At 22.2% G+C, this 25,889-nt stretch overlaps 1 protein-coding gene across 4 annotated transcripts in view; it reads left to right on the top strand.

Annotated features, from left to right (window-relative positions):
* The window catches only part of mnb (minibrain), a 109,487-nt gene extending 84,158 nt beyond the window's left edge, over positions 1-25,329 (top strand). For all 4 annotated transcript variants that reach the window (XM_075303074.1, XM_075303073.1, XM_075303072.1 and 1 more), the window contains one exon: positions 23,726-25,329. In XM_075303074.1, coding sequence (XP_075159189.1) covers positions 23,726-24,609 — 884 coding nt within the window. In that variant the 3' untranslated portion in view covers positions 24,610-25,329. The remainder of the gene's footprint in view (positions 1-23,725) is intronic.
* Positions 25,330-25,889: the final 560 nt, after the last annotated feature.

The raw sequence follows: 25,889 nt of genomic DNA, 5'->3' as shown, positions 1-25,889 counted from the left end.
ATAGAAATAAACTTTTTGGCAAAATTTTCTATAGAAATAAAATTTTTGCAAAATTTTGATAAAATTTTTCAACAGAAATAAAATTTTGACAAAATTTTTCAATAGAAATAAAATTTTGGCAAAATTTTTCAATAGAAATAAAATTTTGATAAAACTTTTCAATAGAATAAAATTTTGACCATAATTTTCTATAGAAATGCAATTTTGACCATAATTTTCTACGGAAATAAAATGTTGGCAAAATTTTCTATAGAAATAAAATTTTGGCAAAATTTTCTATAGAAATAAAATTTTGACAAAATTTTTCAATAGAAATAAAATTTAGGCAAAATTTTCTATAGAAATAAAATTTTGAAAAAATTTTCTATAGAAATAAGATTTTGGCAATATTTTCAGTAGAAAAAAAATGTTGGCAAAATTTTTGGTAAGATTTTCTATAGAAATAAAATTTTGGCAAAATTTTCAACAGAAATAAAATTTTGACAAAATATTTCAATAGAAATAAAATTTTGCAAAACTTTTCAATAGAAATAAAATTTTGATAAAACTTTTCAATAGAATAAAATTTTGACCATAATTTTCTATAGAAATAAAATTTTGACCATAATTTTCTACGGAAATAAAAATTTGGCAAAATTTTCTATAGTCATAAAATTTTGGGGACAATTTTTCAGTAGAATTAAAATTTTCTACAGGAATAAAATTTAGGCAAAATTTTCAATAGAAATAAAATTTTTGCAAAATTTTCTATAGAAATAGAATTTTGGCAAAATTTTCTATAGAAAAAAATTTTAGCAAAATTTTCCATAGAAATAAAATTTTGGCAAAATTTTCTATAGAAATTAAATTTTGGTAAAATTTTCTATAGAAATAAAATTTTGCCAAAAAAAAATTTCACTTTTTCAATTTTTCTATAGAAAATTTTGATGAAATATTCTATAGAAATAAAATTTTAGCAAAATTTTCTATAGAAATAAAATTTTAGCAAAATTTTCTATAGAAATAAAATTTTGATGAAATTTTCTATAGAAATAAAATTTTGGCAAAAGTTTCTATAGAAATAAAATTTTGGCAAAATTTTTTATAGAAAAAGATTTTGGCAAAATTTTCTATAGAAAAAAAATTTTGACAAAATTTTTCAATAGATATAACATTTTAACAAAATTTTCTATAGAAATAAAATTTTGGCAAAATTTTCTATAGAAAAAAAAATTTTGACAAAATTTTTCAATAGATATAACATTTTAACAAAATTTTCTATAGAAATAAAATTGTGGCAAAATTTTCTATAGAAATAAAATTTTGACAAAATTTTCTATAGAAATAAAATTTTGACAAAATTTTCTATAGAAATAAAATTTTGGCAAAATTTTCTGTAGAAATAAAATTTTGGCAAAATTTTCTATAGAAATAAAATTTTGACAAAATTTTCTATAGAAATAAAATTTTGACAAAATTTTCTATAGAAATAAAATTTTGACAAAATTTTCTATAGAAATAAAATTTTGGCAAAATTTTCTGTAGAAATAAAATTTTGGCAAAATTTTCTATAGAAATAAAATTTTGACAAAATTTTCTATAGAAATAAAATTTTGACAAAATTTTCTATAGAAATAAAATTTTAACAAAATTTTTCAATAGAAATAAAATTTTAACAAAATTGTTCAATAGAATAAAATTTTAACAAAATTTTCTATAGAAATAAAATTTTGATGAAATTTTCTATAGAAATAAAATTTTGGCAAAATTTTTCAATAGAAATAAAATTTTGACAAAATTTTTCAATAGAAATAAAATTTTGATAAATTTTTTCAATAGAAATAAAATTTTGATAAAATTTTTCAATAGAAATGAAATTTTGACAAAATTTTTAAATAGAAATAAAATTTTGATAAAACTTTTCAATAGAAATAAAATTTTGACCATAATTTTCTATAGAAATTACATTTTGACCATAATTTTCTACAGAAATAAAATTTTGGCAAAATTTACTATAGAAATAAAATTTTGGGGAAAATTTTTCAGAAGAAATAAAATTTTGGCAAAATTTTCTGTAGAAATAAAATTATGGCAAAATTTTCTATATAAATAACATTTTGGCAAAATTTTCTATAGAAATAAAATTTTCAAAAAAAAAAATCAATAGAAATAAAATTTTGATAAAATTTTTAAATAGAAATAAAATTTTGATAAAATTTTCTATAGAAATAAAGTTTTGACAAAATTTTCTTTAGAAATAAAATTTTGACAAAATTTTCTTTAGTAATAAAATTTTGACAAAATTTTCTATAGAAATAAAATTTTGATAAAATTTTCTATAGAAATAAAATTTTGACAAAATGTTCTTTAGAAATAAAATTTTGTCATAATTTTGATGGAAAACTTTAAAATAAGATTTTTTAAATTTAGTAGATGTTTGGAAAAAATATCTTTAAATGTTGGTAGATTATATTTTAGAGTTTTTAGGCAATATTTTTTTAATATGCAAATTTTTTTATTATTGAAATCGTTAAAACTCAAAAACTCCTCACTGGGACGAGGACTCTTCATCTATTTATTGTTGTTTGTGTCTCTATTTTTCTGTCAGGTTTTTCTCACATTGCCAAATTGTAAAAAAATATTTAAAGTTTAGTTTTTTTTAAGATAATTTTTAATTATCGTAGACATGTGTAATTATCAAATGCATATTAAATAAAATTTATGTTCAATTTTCTTTCCTATTAAACAACAACAACAAAACGACTTTAAGTGACTGCCATAATTTTTAATCTTAAACAAACAAAACCAAAATACAAACAAACAAAAAAAACAACAACAACAAAACTCAATACATTTCTATTTAATTACTAAAGAAAAAATAAACAATAAAAAAATTCTACTATTTTATTTAAAACCAAACGAAAAACAAGCAAAGAAAACTGAAACAAATAAATCTCAATAAATTCTTTTTAAGAATTTACACAAAGCAAGCGAATAAGAACTGCAGCATCAAGCTAAATCTAAACAATGAGGATTAGTTGGTTCAACATTGTCGTAATCGAAATTATAAAACAAAAGAAAAAATAACGTAACATATTTAAATAATGCAGCAAAAGGAAACGTAGTACTATATAAAAGAAATGGAAAAAAAGATTATAGTTTTAGCAAAAAACAAAACAAAAAAAAAAGAAACCGAAACCTTCTAACAAACAATAAATTCCCCAGCCCAATCACACCAAAATCTACCACATTTTGTCTTCGGAAAAATTGATTAACAAAAATAAAAGTCCCAAATTCACAACTAAAACAAACAACTATAAGAAAATGAAACGCATAAACTTTTGGCTATAACAAAAAAGAGAGGAAGAAAAATTCATCTACAATTTATATAAAAAAAAAACAAAACGAAGAAATTACTATTAGATTTTGTTTAGACATTTAAGTCTTAATATTTCTCCTCCCAGAGAAGGTATTAAGAAAATCTAAAAAATATATAAAAAACAAAAAACCAAATACATCACACATTTATAACATATTCTACACACTCAAAAGAAAATCCCCCCAAAAAAATTAAATAAATTATTTAAAGGAATTTGAATTAAATTCAAACAAAAAAAAAAAAGAGAAAATTATTTTTCTTTTTAATTTATTTATTGAAAAATATCTAAAGTGATCATTTTTTAATTTGGTTACTCCCTTGAACTCTCGGTGGCGGTTCTAAAGCCTCTGTATTTTCCCGGCCCAGCCTTTCTTTTTTGCCCAAAACATATATATTAATATAGAAATTCACGTATAACGATGGTAATAAAAGTTGGGCGCTAGGCGATATGTACATCCAAAGGGGAGAGTCAAATAAACTAAAATTCTTTAACTACAAAAAATAATTAAACAAAAAAACACACACATATTTTTGGCATCGAACTATAACTAAAAACAAAAACACAAAATACTGAATTGAAACCAAAAATAAAACAATATTAACAAACAAATAATACAACAACAACAACTAAATATTTTACTACATACCTACTTTTTGGACTCTATGGCAATGTTTATCCAATTAATCAAACTATATTTGTAATTAACAAACCATAGGCTTTGTTTAAACAATAAAAAGAAACTTACAAAAAACAAAAAAAAAAAAAACAAAAGAACTATTTAAAATATTAACAACAAAGATTTTGTTTATTTCATTTAATATTATTTAATAAAAAAAATTCTAGCTTTATAACTGTTATATTGGAAAATGTATTTCGTTACCAAAATTTGATAAAATTTCTATGGAAATAAAAAATTGGGAAAATTTTCTAAAGAAATAAAATGTTGACAAAATTTTCCAAAGAAAGAAAATTTTGACAAAATTTTCTATAGAAAGAAAATTTTGACAAAATTTTCTATAGAAAGAAAATTTTCTTTAGAAATACAATTTTTATAAAATTTTCTTCAGAAATACAATTTTTATAAAATATTCCATGGGCAAAAATTTTTGACAGAAAATTTTAACAAAATTTTCTACAGACATAAAATTTTGACAAAATATTCTATAGACATAAAATTTTGACAAAATTTCTATAGACAGAAAATTTTTACAAAATTTTCTATCGATATAAAATTTTGACAAAACTTTCTATAGAAATAAAATTTTGACTAAATTTTCTATAGAAATAAAATTTTGGCAAAATTTTCTATTGAAATAAAGTTTTAACAAAATATTCTATAGAAATAAAATTCAACAAAATTTTCTATACAAATAAAATTTTGTCAAAATTTTCTATGGAAATAATTTTTTGACACAATTTTCTATAGACAGAAAATTTTGACAAAATTTTCTATAGAAATACAATTTTGGCTAAATTTTCTATCGAAATAAAATTTTGACGAAATTTTCTATACAAACAAAATTTTCAATTTTCACAAAGTTTTCTATAGACAGAAAATTTTTACAAAATTTCCTATAGACAGAAAATTTTGATAAAATGTTCTATAGAAATAAAATTTTGACAAAATTTTCTATAGACAAAAAATGTTGACAAAATTTTCTATAAAAAAAATTGCTAAAACTTTCTATACACAGAAAATTTTTACAAAATTTTCCATTGACAGAAAATTTTGGGAAAATGTTCTATAGAAATAAAATTTTGACAAAATGTTCTATAGAAATAAAATTTTGACAAAATTTTCTATAGAAAAAAAAATTTTGACAAAATTTTCTATAGAAATAAAATTTTGACAAAATTTTCTATAGAAATAAAATTTTGACAAAATTTTCTATAGAAATAAAATTTTGACAAAATTTTTTATAGAAATAAAATTTTGACAAAATTTTCTATAGAAATAAAATTTTGACAAAATTTTCTATAGAAATAAAATTTTGACAAAATTTTCTATGGAAATTAAATTTTGACAAAATTTTCTATAGAAAAAAAAATTTGACAAAATTTCCTTAAAAAAAATTGACAAACTTTTCTATAGAAATAAAATGTTGATAACATTTTTTATAGAAATAAAATTTTAACAAAATATTCTATAGAAATAAAATTCAACAATATTTTCTATACAAATAAACTTTTGTCACAATTTTCTATGGAAATATTTTTTTGACACAATTTTCTATAGACTGAAAATTTTGACAAAATTTTCTATAGAAATAAAACTTTAGCAAAATTTTCTATAGAAATAAAATTTTTGAAAAATTTTCTATAGAAATAAAATTTGAACAAAATTTTCCATAGAAATAAAATTTTGGCAAAATTTTCTATAGACTGAAAATTTTGACAAAATTTTCTATAGAAATAAAATTTTGACAAAATTTTCTATAGACCGAAAATTTTGACAAAATTTTCTATAGACATAAAATTTTGACAAAATTTTCTATAGACCGAAAATTTTGACAAAATTTTCTATAGAAATAAAATTTTGACAAAATTTTCTATAGAAATAAAATTTTGACAAAATATTCTATAGAAAGAAAATTTTCTTTAGAAATACAATTTTTATAAAATTTTCTTCTGAAATACAATTTTTATAAAATTTTCTTCTGAAATACAATTTTTATAAAATTTTCCATGGGCAAAAAATTTTGACAAAATTTTCTATAGACGGAAAATTTAGACAAAATTTTCTAGGCAGAAAATGTTGGCAAAATTTTCTAAGAAGAAAAATTTTACAAAATTTTCTATAGACAGAAAATTTTGGCAAATTTTCTATAGAAGAAACGTTTTACAATATTTTCTATAGAAGAAACATTTTACAATATTTTCTCTAGAAGAAAAATTTTACAAAATTTTCTATAGACAGAAAATTTTGACAAAATTTTCTATAGCCAGAAAATTTTGATAAAATTTTCTATAGAACGAAAATTTTAACAAAATTTTCTATAGACATAAAATTTTTACAAAATTTTCTACAGACAGAAAATTTTGACAAAATTTTCTATTGAATTTTCAATTAATAATAAAATTTTCACAAAATTTTCTATAGACAGAAAATTTCACAAAATTTTCTATAGACAGAAAATTTTTACAAAATTTCCTATAGACAGAAAATTTTGATAAAATTTTCTATTGAAATTAAATTTTAAGAAAATTTTCTATAGAACCAAAATTTTGACAAAATTTTCAATAGTAATAAAATGTTTACAAAATTTCACAAAATTTCCTATAGACAGAAAAATTTGATAAAATTTTCTATAGAAATAAAATTTTAAGAAAATTTTCTATAGAAATAAAGTTTTGACAAAATTTTCAATAGTAATAAAATGTTCACAAAATTTTTACAAAATTTCCTACAGACAGAAAATTTTGATAAAATTTTCTATAGAAATAAAATGTTAACAAAATTTTCAATAGAAATAAAATTTTGACAAAATTTTCAATAGTAATAAAATGTTTACAAAATTTTTGCAAAATTTCCTATAGACAGAAAATTTTGATAAAATTCTCTATACAAATAAAATTTTGACAAAATTTTCTATAGACAGAAAATGTTGACAAAATTTTCTATAACAAAAAATTGTCAAAACTTTCTATACACAGAAAATTTTTACAAAATTTTCCATAGACAGAGAATTTTGACAAAATTTTTTATAGAAATAAAATTTTGACAAAATTTTCTATAGAAATAAAATTTTGACAAAATTTTCTATAGACAGAAAATTTTGACATAATTTTCTATAGAAAAAAAATTTTGACAAAATTTTCTATAGAAAAAAAATTGAAAAAATTTTCTATAGAAATATAATTTTGACAAAATTTTTTATAGAAATATAATTTTGACAAAATTTTTTATAGAAATAAAATTTTGACAAAAACTTTCTATAGAAATAAAAATTTTACAAAATTTTCTATACAAAATAAAATGTTGACAAAATTTTATATAGAAATAAATATTTTTTGTAAATTTGGTAGATTGTTGGTAAAATTTTCTGGAAATTTTGGTAGATTATTTTTGGCACGAGTGGCAACCGTGATCACGGTACTAGAAAAAACATTTATTGGTCCCTCTGAGACATGGGTTCAAATAACCTAACAGAACAATATTTCAATATCGACCGTCTGTCCATTGCAAAACATATACAGAGGGGCAGATGCCTGATTTCTTGTACTTTTATACAACTATTCCTGTAACGTAAATTTTATTTAATCAAACCAAATATCTTTCCAAACTATGGCAGTTATAGGGTTTAAATTTTTTGAATAATATTTTTTTTTATTTTTTTTTTTTATAAATATTTTTACTGTTTCTTTTTTTTTTTAATCTCATGTAAAAACAAAAAATCGTCAACAATTTATAGAAGCTAACAAAAAAAGTAAAATATTAAATTTTATAGTTTATAGAAAGGAGTAAAGGACAAATATTTATATATGAAAATGATATGCATTTATTAGGTGACTAACCACCATAGAGTTCATAATTTGCAAAAGGAAAACAAAATGTTGAAAATCCAATTAAACATGAATAAAGCAATCAGTTATTTATACCATTAACACGACAAGTAGGTAAATGAGAGGAGGAATCGCTGAAGGATAAACTTCGAGAATGTTATTTTTTGTACAAAAAAAAAAAAAAACTTTTTGACCCAGAAGAGTTTTTTTTTTCTCAGGCATGAAATTTTAGAAAAACGGAAATTTTTAAAAAATCTTTAGAAGGAACTGAATTATTCTAGCTATTATTTTGGATTTATTCGTTGTCGAAGCAAATATTTTTTAACTATAAGAAATTCCATTTGTTTAAGATTACTTTTCAGAGGGCAAGTTTTTTTTTTAAGTATTTGTTTATCCCAACTTTCGCAAATAGCAAAAGAAAACTTTGTTGTTTTACAATTTCGTTTCCCAGAAAATCATTCATTTTGGTGTACACAGAAAAAATTAAATTTCAATCGCGAAATTCAATTAATTTTTTAATTGAAAAATTTTCATTAAATCAACTAAAAAAATTAATTGTAATTTGCTACTGATATTAATTTATTTTTTCAATAAAGTATTTTTTATGCCCAATTAAAAATGTGATTGATATAATTTTCGTGATTGAAGATCTTTCAATTAAAGAATTAATTGGATCAATTAATTTCGTGATTGAATCAGAAAAAAAACAATTCTCTCTACAATGACACTAATTATTTTCAAATATTTGTTTAATTGGAATTACTTTTGTATTAAATTAAAATACTAATTGGAATAATTAACATTTTCATTAAAAATTTAAAAATATTCAAACATTTTCTTTATTGACTTCATTGTTTATTTTGATGAAAAAGTTGTGTCAGTTAAAGTTTTAATTGATTACGTTTTCAACTTCAATCAACTTTTTAATTGGTTTTGATGATAATTTTCTGTGTATACACAGATCTCACAAAAAATAATTCCAATTAAAATTTTCATTAATTTTTAAAAAATATTCAAATAAAAATTTAATTGATTGTACTAAATTTTTAATCGAAACATACAGCAATCAAAAAAGTTAATTATATCGATTAAGTTTTTAATTGACGTTGTTGATATTAATTAGAAACATTTCGATGATATTTTTTTTTCTGTGTATACACAGAACTCACAAAGATTGTTTCCAATTCAAATTTTTTATTTAAATTTTAAAGAAAAATGTTTAATAAAAATTATTCAAATAAAAATTTAATTGATTGAACTAAATTTTTAATCCAAACAAATAACAATCACAAAAGGTTATTGTATAGATTAAGTTTTTAATTGACGCTTCAATTTATGGACTTTATTGTTTACTTTGATGAAAAAGTTGTGTCAGTTAAATTTTTAATTGATTACGTTTTCAACTTCAATCAACTTTTTAATTGGTTTTTGATGATAATTTTCTGTGTATACACAGATCTCACAAAAAATAATTCCAATTAAAATTTTCATTAATTTTTAAAAAAATATTCAAATAAAAATTTAATTGATTGTACTAAATTTTTAATCGAAACGAACAGCAATCACAAAAGTTAATTATATCGATTAAGTTTTTAATTGACGTTGTTGATATTAATTGGAAACATTTCGGTGTATACACAAAACTCACAAAAATTGTTTCCAATTCAAATTTTTTAATTAAATTTTAAATAAAAATGTTTAATAAAAATTATGCAAATAAAAATTTAATTGATTGAACTAAATTTTTAATCCAAACAAATAACAATCACAAAAGGTTATTGTATCGATTAAGTTTTTAATTGACGCTTTAATTTATTGACTTTATTGTTTACTTTGATGAAAAAGTTGTGTCAGTTAAATTTTTAATTGATTACGTTTTCAACTTCAATCAACTTTTTAATTGGTTTTGATGATAATTTTCTGTGTATACACAGATCTCACAAAAAATAATTCCAATTAAAATTTTCATTAATTTTTAAAAAAATATTCAAATAAAAATTTAATTGATTGTACTAAATTTTTAATCGAAACAAACAGCAATCACAAAAGTTAATTATATCGATTAAGTTTTTAATTGACGTTGTTGATATTAATTGGAAACATTTCGGTGTATACACAAAACTCACAAAAATTGTTTCCAATTCAAATTTTTTAATTAAATTTTAAATAAAAACGTTTAATAAAAATTATGCAAATAAAAATTTAATTGATTGAACTAAATTTTTAATCCAAACAAAAATCACAAAAGGTTATTGTATCGATTAAGTTTTTAATTGACGCTGGTGATCGATGGTGATTTTCTATTACAATCGATTAATTTCGTGATTTAAGATTAACGAATATCAGGAAATTTTTCCCATTCAAATTTTAATTGAGTTAAAAAAAAAACATTCAATTAAAAATTTAATGGATTCAATAAGATTTTTAATTGAAACAAAAAACATCAATCAAAAAAATTATTTTTTTTAATTGGATCAATTAATTTCTTAATTGACTTGGGTGATTGACACTCAATTAAAAATTAATGGGATTAATTAATATCGTAATTGAAGACAAACAATATTTTTGTTTGTGTGTATATTTTATTTATTATTTTTTAATTTGATCAATTAATTTTTTTTTTTTGTTGCCATTTATTAGAATTTGGTTTTATCATTTCCATAAATGAAGGAAATGAAATTGTCACAGAAATGATAGCATCAATTAAAAAATTTATTGGAAGTCAATTAAAAAATTAATTGACCCAATTAAAAAATTAATTGATACTATTAATTTTTGGGATTGATTTTTGAAATTTAAATTGCAGTTTTAATTTATTATTTTTTAATTTATTAATTTTTTTATTGACATTATAATTGGTATTAATTGCATCCATAATTAAAAATGAACATTTTGTTTGTTTTTAATTGGATCAATTAATTTCTTAATTGACTTGGGTGATTGACACTCAATTCAAAATTAATGGGATTAATTGATATCGTAATTGAAGACAAACAATATTTTTGTTTGTGTGTATATTTTATTTATTATTTTTTAATTTGATCAATTAATTTTTTTTTGTTGCCATTTATTAGAATTTGGTTTTATCATTTCCATAAATGAAGGAATTTCAAATAATTACAAAGGAAAAAAAAAGATTTTTTTTATTCTTAAGACAAATATGGTTTTGTTTGTGGTAACCATTAACACGATGGCCACAAACCAGTTTTAACAACAAAATCCAAAATTTGAATTTGGAGAAGATAATTATATTTTTGTCATTGTGTTATTTAGAGGAAAAAAAATATTACTAAATTTTTTAAATTTAAATTTAAATTGCAGTTTTATTTTATTATTTTTTAATTTATTAATTTTTTTTATTGACATGATAATTGGTGTTAATTGCATCCATAATTAAAAATGAAAAATTTGATTCAATCACGAAATTAATTGATCCAATTAATTTTTTAAATGAAATTGTCACAGAAATGATATTAAAATTTAAATTCCAATTAAAAAATTTATTGGAAGTCAATTAAAAAATTAATTGATCCAATTAAAAAATTAATTGATCCAATTAAAAAATTAATTGATCCAATTAAAAAATTAATTGATACTATTAATTTTTGGGATTGATTTTTGAAATTTAAATGAAAGTTTTATTTTATTATTTTTTAATTTATTAATTTTTTATTGATAATTGGTATTAATTGCATCCATAATTAAAAATGAAAAATTTGTTTTTTTTTTTTTCTGTATATCTTCCGATTTCCTACTATCAAAAATTTGCCACTTGTTAACTAAACCATTGTCGCTGTATAAAATGAACATGATGAAAAGGAAGAATCTTCGATAAGTCTCAAAAACAAATCCATACACTTGTAAAAATTTCCACACAAACAAAACAACAAAACAAATTTGATTAGCAATCGTATACAAAATATACCTTTAAAACTACATTAAAAAAACAAAAACCAAGACGAAATCTAGAATATGAACTTAATAATTAGGCAACAGTAAAAACAAATCATAGTTTATAATAAATAAAACAGTAATATAATATTTAATAATAAAAAATAATATGAGGATAAATATAAAAAACAAACAAAAGCAAATAAAATGCAACAAGAAACAGAATGAATGTTCAAAACCTGCGTGTGTGTGTTGTAAAATATTGAAATATTTATTGAAGTAAATAAATAAACAAGTTTACAAAATAATTGAAAATTAATAATAATAATAATAATAGCCTACTCTTTAGAAAATATGAAAGGTTTAAGTAAAGCTAACAGAGAAAATCTCTCATAAAAAAAATCATTTTTAGAAGGAAAATTAACATTTTTCATCGATGCTATTTTGTTTTTTGTAATTACTTCCCTTAAATAGTTTTATTTTTTTTTTTTTTTGTTAATTTCATTTAAAACTCAATACATTCCACCCCCTCCCAAAAAAAAATTATGCAAATTTAAAATTTATTTAAGAAAACAATCGAGAAAAATATGAAAAATTCATATGAAACATTTAATTAAGTTGTAGTCATAATTATATTTAATAATATTTATTGAATAAATATTTATTGAAACTTACAAAAAGTACTAAACATTTACACAATATATGAAAGAAAGAAATCAAGAAAAACAAAACGAAAATTTTATATTCACTCCAATGAACCAGAGAATAGTTGTGTGCAGAACTTTAGTGTGTTTTTCCAAAAAAAAAAACAAAAAAACAAAAACAAAAACGAATAAAACCAAAAATAAAATAGTAATAATAAAATGAAAGAATATTTCTTAACCACAATATTTTAAAATTTGTTCTAAATTACATTTGAAGTAGTATGATGGTAAAAATGAAAAATTTTTAAGGTGGTGCTAATATAACAACCCAGCAAAAAAATAAACGTCGCCAAAAATTTTGTGAAAATGTTCTTTTTGGATGCGGAAGTGGTGCAAAATTGGCGCAGAAGCGATGAATTTAACATGGGCTTTTGTCATATACACAAAATTAATTGATCCAAATTAATTGATCCAATTAATTTTTTAATTGAAATGTCTTCAATCAAGAAAATGATAGTATCAATCACAGTTTTAATTGGGCATAGAAAAAATTCTTGATTAAAAAATTAATTGATTTTTTTTAGCAAATTTCAATTAATTTTTTAATTGATTCAATTAAAAATTTAATTGATGTTGATTGCAAAACTCAATTAATTTATTAATTAAAAAATTTAACTACACACAAAAAAAAAATTTCTGATTCAATCACGAAATTAATTGATCCAATTAATTTTTTAGTTGAAATGTCTTCAATCACAGAAATGATAGTATCAATTAAAAAATTAATTGACAGTCTATTAAAATATTAATTGATCCAATTAAATATTTAATTGATACTATTAATTTGTGTGATTGATTTTTATTTCAATTAACAAATTTGTTGACTCAATTAAAAATTTAATTGAAAATTTTTTAAAACTCAATTAAAATTTTAATCGGAAAATTTTTCGTGAAATTTTTTTCTGTGTATTTTTAATTACTTTCTGAATTGGCTTAGATTTATTATTTGGAATAACAAATGATTGTTTGAAATACATTTTTAATTAAAAATTAAAAAAATCAGCACTTTTTTTAACTGAATTAGTCTTCCGAAATTGATTAAAAAGTTAATTGTATCAATTAATTTTTTAATTAAAACTTTTAAAATTTTGAATCATTGTCTTAATTAACTTAATGTTTCTATCATGATTAAAAAGTTAATTGTATCAATTAACTTATTAATTGCAAAAATTTTCAACTTCAATTAACTTTTTAATTGGAAATTTTTTGGTGATATTTTTTCTGTGTAGGACGGATGTCCACCATTTCAACAGCCATTGCACTGAAAATGCATCACTTCTTTAGATGTGATCCGAATTCAGTGTTTTGGATATGAATTACAACATTTTGTGGTATTTTAACGAATAATTATTTTTTTATAATTTTTTTACGCTTTTTAATGCAATCTAACGCTTGTCTGTAACCCTTGACCTCAAATATTTTCAAAATTTCGCAATTTTTCTAGAATGAATTTAGAAATTTTTTCGACAAAATTTATATAATTTTTACAATTTTATTAATTTTTACCCTGTTTTTAAAATATTCGAAACAAAAAAATGTTAAAATTGCCCTTTAAAAGTATGAAAAAAGCGAGTTATAAAAAATTGAATTAAAAGAACTTCCTGAGTAGTTAAAATAAAGAATATCTTAGGAAGTACATTTTTGGAAGTGCTTTTAAAGTTGTGCCTTTAGAAGTACTTTTTTCTGGGAATCAGCTGATTGCTGAAAAATCTTCATACTTCATTTTTTCCGGATTCAATCAAGAAATTAATTGATCCAATTATTTTTTTAATTGAAATGTCTTCACAGAAATCACGGAAATGATAGTATCAATTAAAAAAAAATTAATTGAAAATCAATTAAAAAATTAATTGAAAGTCAATTAAAAAATTAATTGAAAGTCAATAAAAAATTAATTGATCCAATTAAAAAATTAATTGAAAGCCAATTAAAAAATTAATTGAAAGGCAATAAAAAAATCATTGAAATTCAATAAAAAAATTAATTGATCCAATTAAAAGATTTATTGATCCAATTAAAAAATTAATTGATCTATTAATTTTTGTGATTGATTTTTGTTTCAATTAAAAAAATTTGTGGAATCAATTAAATTTTTAGTTGAATATTTTTTAAGACTCAATTAAGACTTTAATTGCTAAACAATTTTGTGATTTTTTTTTCTGTACCTATGTCAAATGTACTAAAATGGAGTTGTCCTATATTAAAAAATAGTTTTTATCCAATTAATTTTTTAATTGTCTTCAATGTCTTCAAATCAGGGAAATGATAGCATCAATTAAAAAAAAATTAATTGAAAACCAATTAAAAAATTAATGAAAGTCAATTAAAAAATTAATTGAAAGCCACACACAAAAAAATTTCACGAAAATGTTTCCAATTAAAATTTTAATTCAGTTTTAAAAAATATTCAATTAAAAATTTAATTGATTCAACAAATTTTTTTAATTGAAACAAAAATCAATCACAAAAATAATAGTATCAATTAATTTTTTAATTGGATCAATTAACTTTTTAATTGACCTTCAATTAATTTTTTAATTGGATCAATTAACTTTTTAATTGACCTTCAATTAATTTTTTAATTGATACTATCATTTCTGTGATTGAAGACATTTCAATTAAAAATTAATTGGATCAATTAATTTCGTGATTGAATCAGAAAAAATTTTTTTGTGTGCAATTAAAAAATTAATTAATCCAATTAAAAAATTTATTGATTCAATTAATTTTTTAATTGTCTTCAATGTCTTCAAATCACGGAAATGATAGTATCAATTAAAAAAAACTTAATTGAAAACCAATTAAAAAATTAATTGAAAGCCAATTAAAAAATTAATTGAAAGCCATTTAAAAAATTAATTGAAAGCCAATTAAAAAATTAATTAATCCAATTAAAAACTTTATTGATTCAATTAAAAAATTAATTGATCTATTAATTTTTATGATTGATTTTTGTTTCAATTAAAATTTTTAGTTGAATATTTTTTAAGACTCAATTAAGACTTTAATTGATAAAAAAAATTTGTGATTTTTTTTTTCTGTACCAATGTCAAATGTACTAAAATGGAGTTGTCCTATATTAAAAAATATTTTTTATAGTAAGGAACTAATTCTTATAGCCTTTGTAGGTCAACTCTAACCGAATCATATTTGACAGTTTGCAGCACTTGGATGTTATTTTTGTAATGGGAGCCAGCATGGTGCAATGGTTAGCATGCCCGCCTTGCATACACAAGGTCCTGGGTAGATTCCTGCTTCGACCGAACACCAAAAAATTTTTCAGCGGTGGATTATCCCACCTCAGTAATGCTGCTGACATTTCTGAGGATTTCAAAGCTTCTCTAAGTGGTTTCACTGTAATGGGGAACGCCTTTCGAACTCGGCTATAAAAAGGAGGTCCCTTGTCATTGAGCTTAACATGGAATCGGGCAGCACTCAGTGATAAGAGAGAAGTTCACCAATGTGGTATCACAATGAACTGAATAGTCTAAGTGAGCCTGATACATCGCACTGCCACCTAACCTAACCTAACCTGTTTTTGTAATAGTTCCTCTGCCTTGAGAAGTTCCATCCTGAGAACGGAAACAAAGGGATGAAATCTACATGAAATTTCTTTAAATATATTTAAATATACATAAATAAATGCTGGTCAAATTACATTTTAGTATGTAAAAAAAATTGTTTCGCTATACACAAAAATTTTTTTCTAATTCAATCACGAAATTAATTGATCCAATTAATTTTTTTAATTGAAATTGTCACAGAAATGATAGCATCAATTAAAAAATTTATTGGAAGTCAATTAAAAACTGAATTGATCCAATTAAAAAATTAATTGATACTATTAATTTTTGGGATTGATTTTTGTTTCAATTAAAAAAATTGTTGAATCAATTAAATTTTTAATTGAATATTTTCAAAAAATCAATTAAGACTTTGATTGGAAAAATTTTCGTAAAATTTTTCTCTGTGTAACATTCTTCTAAAACAAATCGTATAAACGCGTTAATTTAGATGGGATAGAGAGGCGTTCACATTATATTCAGTACTACGTTCACATTATGTTCAATCAAAATAGATTTCGTTTGGAATTTCAGACGAGTTGCAATGGAGTAATATCAGCTGTCTCGTAGTGGATTTCAACAAAATCTCTTTAAAAATCAAAATCAAATTTTTAAATTGAGAATAAAAAAGTGTATTTTTTGGGTTCAAATTATACCATATTTCAAAAATAATGGATTGGAATTAGCACCGTCATTCGGTATCGATTTTTATAAGTCCCGTGATTCGGGATTTTAAAATATTTAATCCGGGATTTTTTTCTTTGGGATCCCTAAATTTTCGGGATTCTTTATATATTTTGAGTAATAACTATCCATAGTATCAAAAAATGTTAGTACATCACACAAAAAAATTTTTTTCTGATTCAATCACGAAATTAATTGATCCAATTAATTTTTTAATTGAAATGTCTTCAATCACAGAAATGATAGTATCAATTAAAAAATTAATTGACAGTCAATTAAAAAATTAATTGATCCAATTAAATATTTAATTGATACTATTAATTTGTGTGATTGATTTTTATTTCAATTAAAAAATTTGTTGAATCAATTAAATTTTTAATTGAATATTTTTAAAAACTCAATTAAGATTTTAATTGGAAAAATTTTCGTGAAAATTTTTTCTGTGATTAAGCAAATTTGGTTTAATTCAATTTTATTAACAAAAAGAAAAAAGCAATTTGAAATTTGCTACTTATCAAAAAAAAAAATATGAACACAAAAATAAATAAAAACAAGTATATACGGCCGTAAGTTCGGTCAGGCCGAAGCTTATGTACCCTCCACCATGGATTGTGTAGAAACTTCTACTGCAGACTGTCATTCACAATCGAATTACTTGGATTGCTGTAACACTTGCCGATGGCAAGGTATCTTACAACTTCCTAACACCGTCTTCTAAATTGCAAGGTAGTCCATACGTGGTATATATTAAACTAAAAAAGGCCGATTAAATACGCATATAATTAAGTTTGACAAAATTTTCTTTTGACGCATCCACACCCAAACAAAATTTTTTTCAGATTCAATCACGAAATTAATTGATCCAATTAATTTTTTAATTGAAATGTCTTCAATCCCACACAGAAAAAAATTTCACGAAAATTTTTCCAATTAAAATCTTAATTGAGTTTTAAAAAATATTCAATTAAAAATTTAATTGATTTAACAAGTTTTTTAATTGAAATAAAAATCAATCACACAAATTAATAGTATCAATTAAATATTTAATTGGATCAATTAATTTTTTAATTGACTGTCAATTAATTTTTTTATTGATACTATCATTTGGATCAATTAATTTCGTGATTGAATAAGAAAAAAATTTTTTTGTGTGCATAAATGATAGTATCCAATTAAAAAATTAATTGATCCAATTAAAAAATTAATTGATACTAACATATTAATTTTTGTGATTGATTTTTGTTTCAATTAAAAAATTTGTTGAATCAATTAAAGTTTTAATTGAATTTCTTTGTAAACTCAATTAAAATTTAATTGGAAAAATTTTCGTGAATTTTTTTCAGTGCATATAAGATTAATTGTTGTTGATTAAATTTTGCACCACACCCGGATGCAAAAAATTTTTTCTTTGTCTTCAAGGTGGAATGCAGATTTTCTAATTTTTAATTACGAATGCTGTGTTTTTTTATATTTTTCCAAATTTCGAATAATCGACTTTTTGACTTGTCGATTTTTCGAATTGTAGACTTTGGACTAGGTGTACTCTAATGACACGAAAATGACAACTGATTCACAAAAAAAAAAATGTGCACTCATTTGAGTAACGTAACTTCCAAGCGTATATGTTATGGGGAAGTTCAAAATACCGTGACGGCTAATTTCTTGGAGGAAAATGGGAGTATTTTCAAAAATGTCCCTGGAAAAATGTTTGAAACTCATTTTGGTCAAATATTTGCCTATTATGACCATACCCTAAAACTTGCTGGTGGGACTACGGCACGCAAATATGCCAATTGAAAATTCGATTCAAAAGGATATCAAATCCGAATGGTTATATGGTCAAACATTTCTTCAATTCAATACAATTAGGATAACATCCAATCTTTCTTAAATTTCAGAAGAAATGCACACATGTACAAACACACACACAAACCTAAAAAAAATTGTTTTGAAATTTCGAAAACATACACACAGACACTGTTCAAAGAAACACAACATCAACAGTATTGAAAAAAAATCTAAAGTGAATTAGCAAACAAATAGTAATACCAAATTAAAATATATATTTATTTACAAAAAATATATATTAAAAAAAAAATCAATCTTATATTCTCCGAAAATAGGAATTCTTTTGAAATATTGGATAATTTGGTTTTTTTCTTTATTTCAACAATTTTTTTCATCCAATTTAATTTAATTTCTTCGAAAACGTAATTTGTAAACAAACAAAAAAAGGGATGGGAAAATGTTATACAACTTTAAGCCATTATTAAGTAAAACAAAAAATTAAAATAAAACGAAACAAATTTAAAATATACACATTTACATAAAAAGAAAAACAAAAATAATTATAACACAAGAACAAAAAGAGCAACAGAATAATAATAAAAAAACTGAAACAAAAACAAAAAAAAATATTTCATTTAACATTAAGTTAATATTTCATAATTAACATTAATAAAACAGGCAACAAACGCAAGTAAAAATAAAAAAATATATAAACCAATAATACAAAAAAAACGTAATGATTATATGATGAAACGCAAAACAAAAAAGAGAAAAAATGACCGAAAAAAGAAACTTAATAAAAAAATTTATGATATAATCAACCAAAAAAGAAAGAACTACTATTGCCAAGTCTTGTGTTTTATTTGGAATTAATAGATTTTTATAAGGGAAATGACAGTTGACATCTAGTTAAAGTGAAATTGATATTAAAATGAATTTTTACAAAATTTTCTAAAAAAAAATTAAATTTTCAGAAAATTTTCTATAGAAATAAAATTTTGACAAAATTTTCTAAAGAAATAAAATTTTCAGAAAATTTTCTAAAGAAATAAAATTATCAGAAAATTTTCTAAAGAAATAAAATTTTGACAAAATTTCCTAAAGAAATAAAATTTTCAGAAAATTTTCTATAGAAATAAAATTTTGACAAAATTTTCTATTGAAATAAAATTTTGACAAAATTTTCTATAGAAACAAAATTTTGACAAAATTTTCTATTGAAATAAAATTTTGACACAATTTTCTAAAGAAATACAATTTTGACAAAATTTTCTAAAGAAATAAAATTTTCAGAAAATTTTCTAAAGAAATAAAATTTTCAGAAAATTTTCTAAAGAAATAAAATTTTCAGAAAAATTTCTAAAGAAATAAAATTTTCAGAAAATTTTCTATTGAAATAAAATTTTGACAAAATTTCTATAGTAATAAAATGTTGACAAAATTTTCTATAGAAATAAAATTTTGACAAAATTTGCTATAGAAATAACATTTTGACAAAATTTTCTAAAGAAATAAAATTTTGACAAAATTTTCTAAAGAAATAAAATTTTCAGAAAAATTTCTAAAGAAATAAAATTTTCAGAAAATTTTCTATGGAAATAAAATTTTGACAAAATTTTCTATAGAAATAAAATTTTGATAAAATTTTTCAATAGAAATAAAATTTTGACAAAATTTTCTAAAGAAATAAAATTTTCAGAAAATTTTCTAAGGAAATAAAATTTTCTATAGAAATAAAATTTTGACAAAATTTCCTAAAGAAATAAAATTATCAGAAAATTTTCTATAGAAATAAAATTTTGACAAAATTTCCTAAAGAAATAAAATTTTCAGAAAATTTTCTATAGAAATAAAATTTTGACAAAATTTTCTATTGAAATAAAATTTTGACAAAATTCTCTATAGAAACAAAATTTTCTAAAGAAATAAAATTTTGACAAAATTTTCTAAAGAAATAAAATTTTCAGAAAATTTTCTAAAGAAATAAAATTTTCAGAAAATTTTCTAAAGAAATAAAATTTTCAGAAAAATTTCTAAAGAAATAAAATTTTCAGAAAATTTTCTATGGAAATAAAATTTTGACAAAATTTTCTATAGAAATAAAATGTTGACAAAATTTTCTATAGTAATAAAATGTTGACAAAATTTTCTATAGAAATAAAATTTTGACAAAATTTTCTATAGAAATAAAATTTTGACAAAATTTTCTATAGAAATAACATTTTGACAAAATTTTCTAAAGAAATAAAATTTTGACAAAATTTTCTAAAGAAATAAAATTTTCAGAAAAATTTCTAAAGAAATAAAATTTTCAGAAAATTTTCTATGGAAATAAAATTTTGACAAAATTTTCTATAGAAATAAAATGTTGACAAAATTTTCTATAGTAATAAAATGTTGACAAAATTTTCTATAGAAATAAAATGTTGACAACATTTTCTATAGAAATAAAATTTTGACAAAATTTTCTAAAGAAATAAAATTTTGACAAAATTTTCTAAAAAAATAAAATTTTGACAAAATGTTCTAAAGCAATAAAATTTTCAGAAAATTTTCTAAAGAAATAAAATTTTCTATAGAAATAAAATGTTGATAAAATTTTCTTAAGAAATACAATTTTGACAACATTTTCTATAGGAATATAAAATTTGACAAAATGTTCTATAGAAATCAAATTTTCAGAAAATTTTCTATAGAAATAAAATTTTCAGAAAATTTTCTATAGAAATAAAATAGTGTCAAAGGTTAGGTTAGGTGGCAGCCCGATGTATCAGGATCACTTAGACTATTCAGTCCATTGTGATACCACATTGGTAAACTTCTCTCTTATCACTGAGTGCTGCCCGATTCCTGTTAAGCTCAATGACAAGGGACCTCCTTTTTATAGCCGAGTCCGAACGGTGTTCCACATTGCAGTGAAACTACTTAGAGAAGCTTTGAAACTCTCAAAATTTTCTATAGAAATAAAATTTTGGCAAAATTTTTTATAGGAATAAAATTTTGGCAAAATTTTCTATAGAAATCAAATTTTGACAAAATTTTCTATAGAAATAAAATTTTGACAAAATTTTCTATAGAAATAAAATTTTGACAAAATTTTCTATAGAAATAAAATTTTGACAAAATATTCTATAGAAATAAAATTTTGACAAAATGTTGTATAGAAATAATATTTTGACAAAATTTTCTATAGAAATAAAATTTTGACTAAACCTTCTAAAGAAATGAAATTTTGACAAAATTTCTTATAAAAATGAAATTTTAACAACATTTTCTATGGAAATAAAATACTAACAAAATTTCCTATAGAAATAAAAGTTTGCGAAAATTTTCTGTAGAACTAAAATTTTGAAAAAATTTTCTATAGTAATAACATTTTGGCAATAACAAATAAAATGTTGACTAAGAAATAAAATGTTGACAAATTTTTCTATAGATATAATAAAATCGTACAAACATATCTCTTTTCCTTTCAACCGTCAAATCATCGATTTGATTGCAGTTGGCTGGGTTTATTTTGAACGTGCTTCCTCTTTTTTTCATTCGTTTTGTTTTGTTATTGTTGGTTTTTTTCTTTAATCATTGTTGTTGTTTTTGATTTCAGCTTAAAACCATGCATTGACTAAAGTACAAGTGTAGCTTTAATATTTTTTCGGAAGGTTCAAGTGTGGTTCACTTTTGGGTTTAGTGAACTGCCTGAATTTATTCTGATAATTGGTTGATAGTTTTGCTGCAAGTAGAGGATGCTGATGAGGAATGTGGTAATTCCGAAACGTGCGTCCATCCAACCTTCTTGCAGTCTATAGGGCTTTGCCCAAATAAATTTGACAAAAATTCTTTTCCTCTGTTGGTTAAGCTACACATTTAATTTTAAGCTGAAATCAAAAACAACAACATTGATATAAAATTTTGCGAAAATTTTCTATAGAAATAAAATTTTGCGAAAATTTTCTATAGAAATAAAATTTTGACAAAATTTTCTATAAAAATAAAATTTTGAGAAAATTTTCTATAGAAATAAAATTTTGACAAAATTTTCTTTAAAAATAAAATTTTGACAAAATTTTCTATTGAAATAAAATATTGAGAAAATTTTTTTATAGATATGTTAGGTTAGGTTAGGTTATGTGGCAGCCCGATGTATCAGGCTCACTTAGACTATTCAGTCCATTGTGATACCACAGTGGTGAACTTATCACTGAGTGCTGCCCGATTCCATGTTAAGCTCAATGACAAGGGACCTCCTTTTTATAGCCGAATCCGAACGGCGTTCCACATTCCAGTGAAACCACTTAGAGAAGCTTTTAAACCCTCAGAAATGTCATCAGCATTACTGAGGTGGGATAATCCACCGCTGAAAAACGTTTTGGTGTTCGGTCGTAGCAGGAATCGAACCCACGACCTTGTGTATGCAAGGCGGGCATGCTAACCATTGCACCACGGTGGCTCCTCTATAGATATAAAATTTTGACAAAATTTTCTCTAAAATATATAAAATAAAATAAAATTTTGACAAAATTTTCCTTAGAAATAAAATTTTGCGAAAATTTTCTATAGAAATAAAATTTTGACAAAATTTTCTTTAGAAATAAAATTTTGCGAAAATTTTCTATAGAAATAAAATTTTGACAAAATTTTCTCTGAAAATAAAATTTTGACAAAATTTTCTCTGAAAATAAAATTTCGAAAAAATTTTCTTTAGAAATAAAATTTTGACAAAATTTTCTATAGATATAAAATTTTACAAAAATTTTCTATAGAAATAAAATTTTGCAAAAATTTTCTATAGAAATAAAATTTTGCGAAAATTTTCTATAGAAATAAAATTTTGACAAAATTTTCTATAAAAATAAAATTTTGAGAAAATTTTCTCTAAAAATAAAATTTTGAAAAAATTTTTTATAGATATAAAATTTTGCGAAAATTTTCTATAGGAATAAAATTTTGACAAAATTTTCTATAGCAATAAAATTTTGATAAAATTTTCTATAAAAATAAAATTTTGAGAAAATTTTCTATATAACTAAAATTTTCACAAAATTTTCTATATAACTAAAATTTTCACAAAATTTTCTATAGAAATAAAATTTTGAGAAAAATTTTTATAGGAAATGGATCAAAGATTTTATGTCCTAGGCCACAGGTGTTATTTTTAAATTCGGTTACAAAAAACATCTGCAAATATCTTTATAACATCAATGGCTAATTTGTCTCCTTTTTTCTTCCATTTAAGGTCTTTTAATGCATCCATCTTCACAACAACCCAATAGCCTGTGCGGTGTTGTTACATCGGGTCAAACGACAAATTTTGTACGTCCTCGAGGCATTAGTGGCAGCAGCGGTGGTGGTTTAACAGGTCCACAAAGCTTTGACCAAAATAGTCTATTAATAAAATCGCTATATGAGCAACAACAACAGCAACAACAACTCCTCGCCGCCCAACAATCGTTGGGTTTATTATCACCTGCCAATAGTAGTAGTTGTAGTAGTACAACGCAAAACAACAATAGTCACCATCAATATCCATTGGCCATGGATTGTGATCCGCCAGCCAGCCAACAATCAATGGTACATTCGTCCACGCAACAACAACAACAACAACAGCCTCCACCGCCACTGCCACATCCACACCATAACTATGCACCCGCTTCGTTACCTTTAGATTTGGTACATCATCCGCTATCGGCAGCTGCCTCGCATTTAATGATGACCGATTCGAGTGTTATAACAGCCTCAGCTGCTGGACCTAATGTCTATTCATCTTGGTCAGGGCCCAGCAATCATGTGTTTGGAATGCCACCGCCACCAATTCCTAGCTCGAATATGGTTGGCAGTGGCGGTGGTGATATGGTTACACCAATACAAGCCCATATGCAGCAGCAGCAGCAACAACAACAACATCATCAAAAACATCAGCAGCAACAGATGCATCATTCACAAAGACGTACAGATTCCCAAACACGAATGTTGCCTCCAGGCAGTTCAGCGAGTAATAGCTCAAATTCGGCCAGTGTTGGTCCCGGCGGAGGTGGTGGTAGTGGATCATCAGCCAGCGGAAATGCTTCCTCTCCCATGGTTGGAGTTTGTGTTCAACAGAGTCCTGTAGTTATTCATTAGTTTCTTGGAAACTAAATTAGGGTACCCAACTATATTTTGCTTTCTTCTTTCACTTAATTATCGGATTAGCCTTGAGCCTAGGGCCCCCCTAATTGTATATTTTCTATCTCTCTCCATTTCTCCCCTCCCCCCTTCCCCTTTGAAACATACAATAAAACTTTCCTGATATAAACGTTTTATATTTAATAAATAAATTTATATTACAAAAAATAATATTTTTTGAATATATTTATATTTAAAAAATTATTTGAAAAAAATGATTAATTTTGTTTTCCTGTTTTTCTTTTCTCAAAATTTGTTTCCCTTCAAATCTATAAATAGGCATAGTTACAGAAATACATACGAATGTAAGAAAGAGTATATATCTATACATATATACATAAATAAGATAAATTTATATTATATCATAAGACAAAAAACAACAACAACAACAAAAACGAGAAATCATTGTTATTATTTTATGGCAGTTTTGAGATTCTTGCTCTAAATTTGAATGCGAACTTTCCTGTCTATATAAATGGCAAAGCTTTTGCTAGCCAATTGCCTTAATTGATTCGATTTAAACCATGATTAGTTTTTCAGCTATTGAATTTTTGTAGAAAAACGGTTTTCAATATCCGTCCATTTGTACTGAACATTAGGAGGAAATATTCGTTTAAATATAGTAGCTGAAAATATTGATGCTGGTATGGCCAATAAATATCCAATGATTGTTTCCAATCGAAAGCTTGTTACTGACAGCTGTATAACATTTGAGATAATTAATTAACAGAAACTATTAATAGTTAATTAAATAATTTAACAAAACATAACTAAAACTTTATACAAAGTGCTATTTTAATTAAACTACTATAAACAATATTAATATAAAATAATTTAAGTTTTTATTTAATTAATTTAGTTTAAAAGAGATGTTGCAAAAAAAAAACAACAACAGCAAGGAAAGCGATAATAAAACAAATGACTCAATAGTTTATATTTCGATTTATAATATAAAAAGAATAAATACACTCTCTCATCAGTTCACACATAAACACACACATATATATAAAATACAAAACAATAGTAAAATTTATTATAATTTTTTTTTCTCCTAATTTATTTAATTTTTAGTTCAATTTTGTATACACAGAATTTCCTCGCTTCGTTTTTTATTTAATTTAAATATATATTCAAAACAAAAAACAAAACATACCTAATTATATATATATTATCATCAATGAAACAATATGCCGCTTTGGAAAACCTTTCCAATTCGTTAAAATTATTATTTTTGATTA

The sequence above is a fragment of the Haematobia irritans genome, chromosome 3, assembly GCF_050003625.1.
Source record: "Haematobia irritans isolate KBUSLIRL chromosome 3, ASM5000362v1, whole genome shotgun sequence".
Taxonomy (NCBI): Eukaryota; Metazoa; Arthropoda; class Insecta; order Diptera; family Muscidae; genus Haematobia; species Haematobia irritans.
The sequence above is the reverse complement of the archived record's forward strand: the minus strand, read 5'-3'. Positions and strand labels throughout refer to the sequence as shown.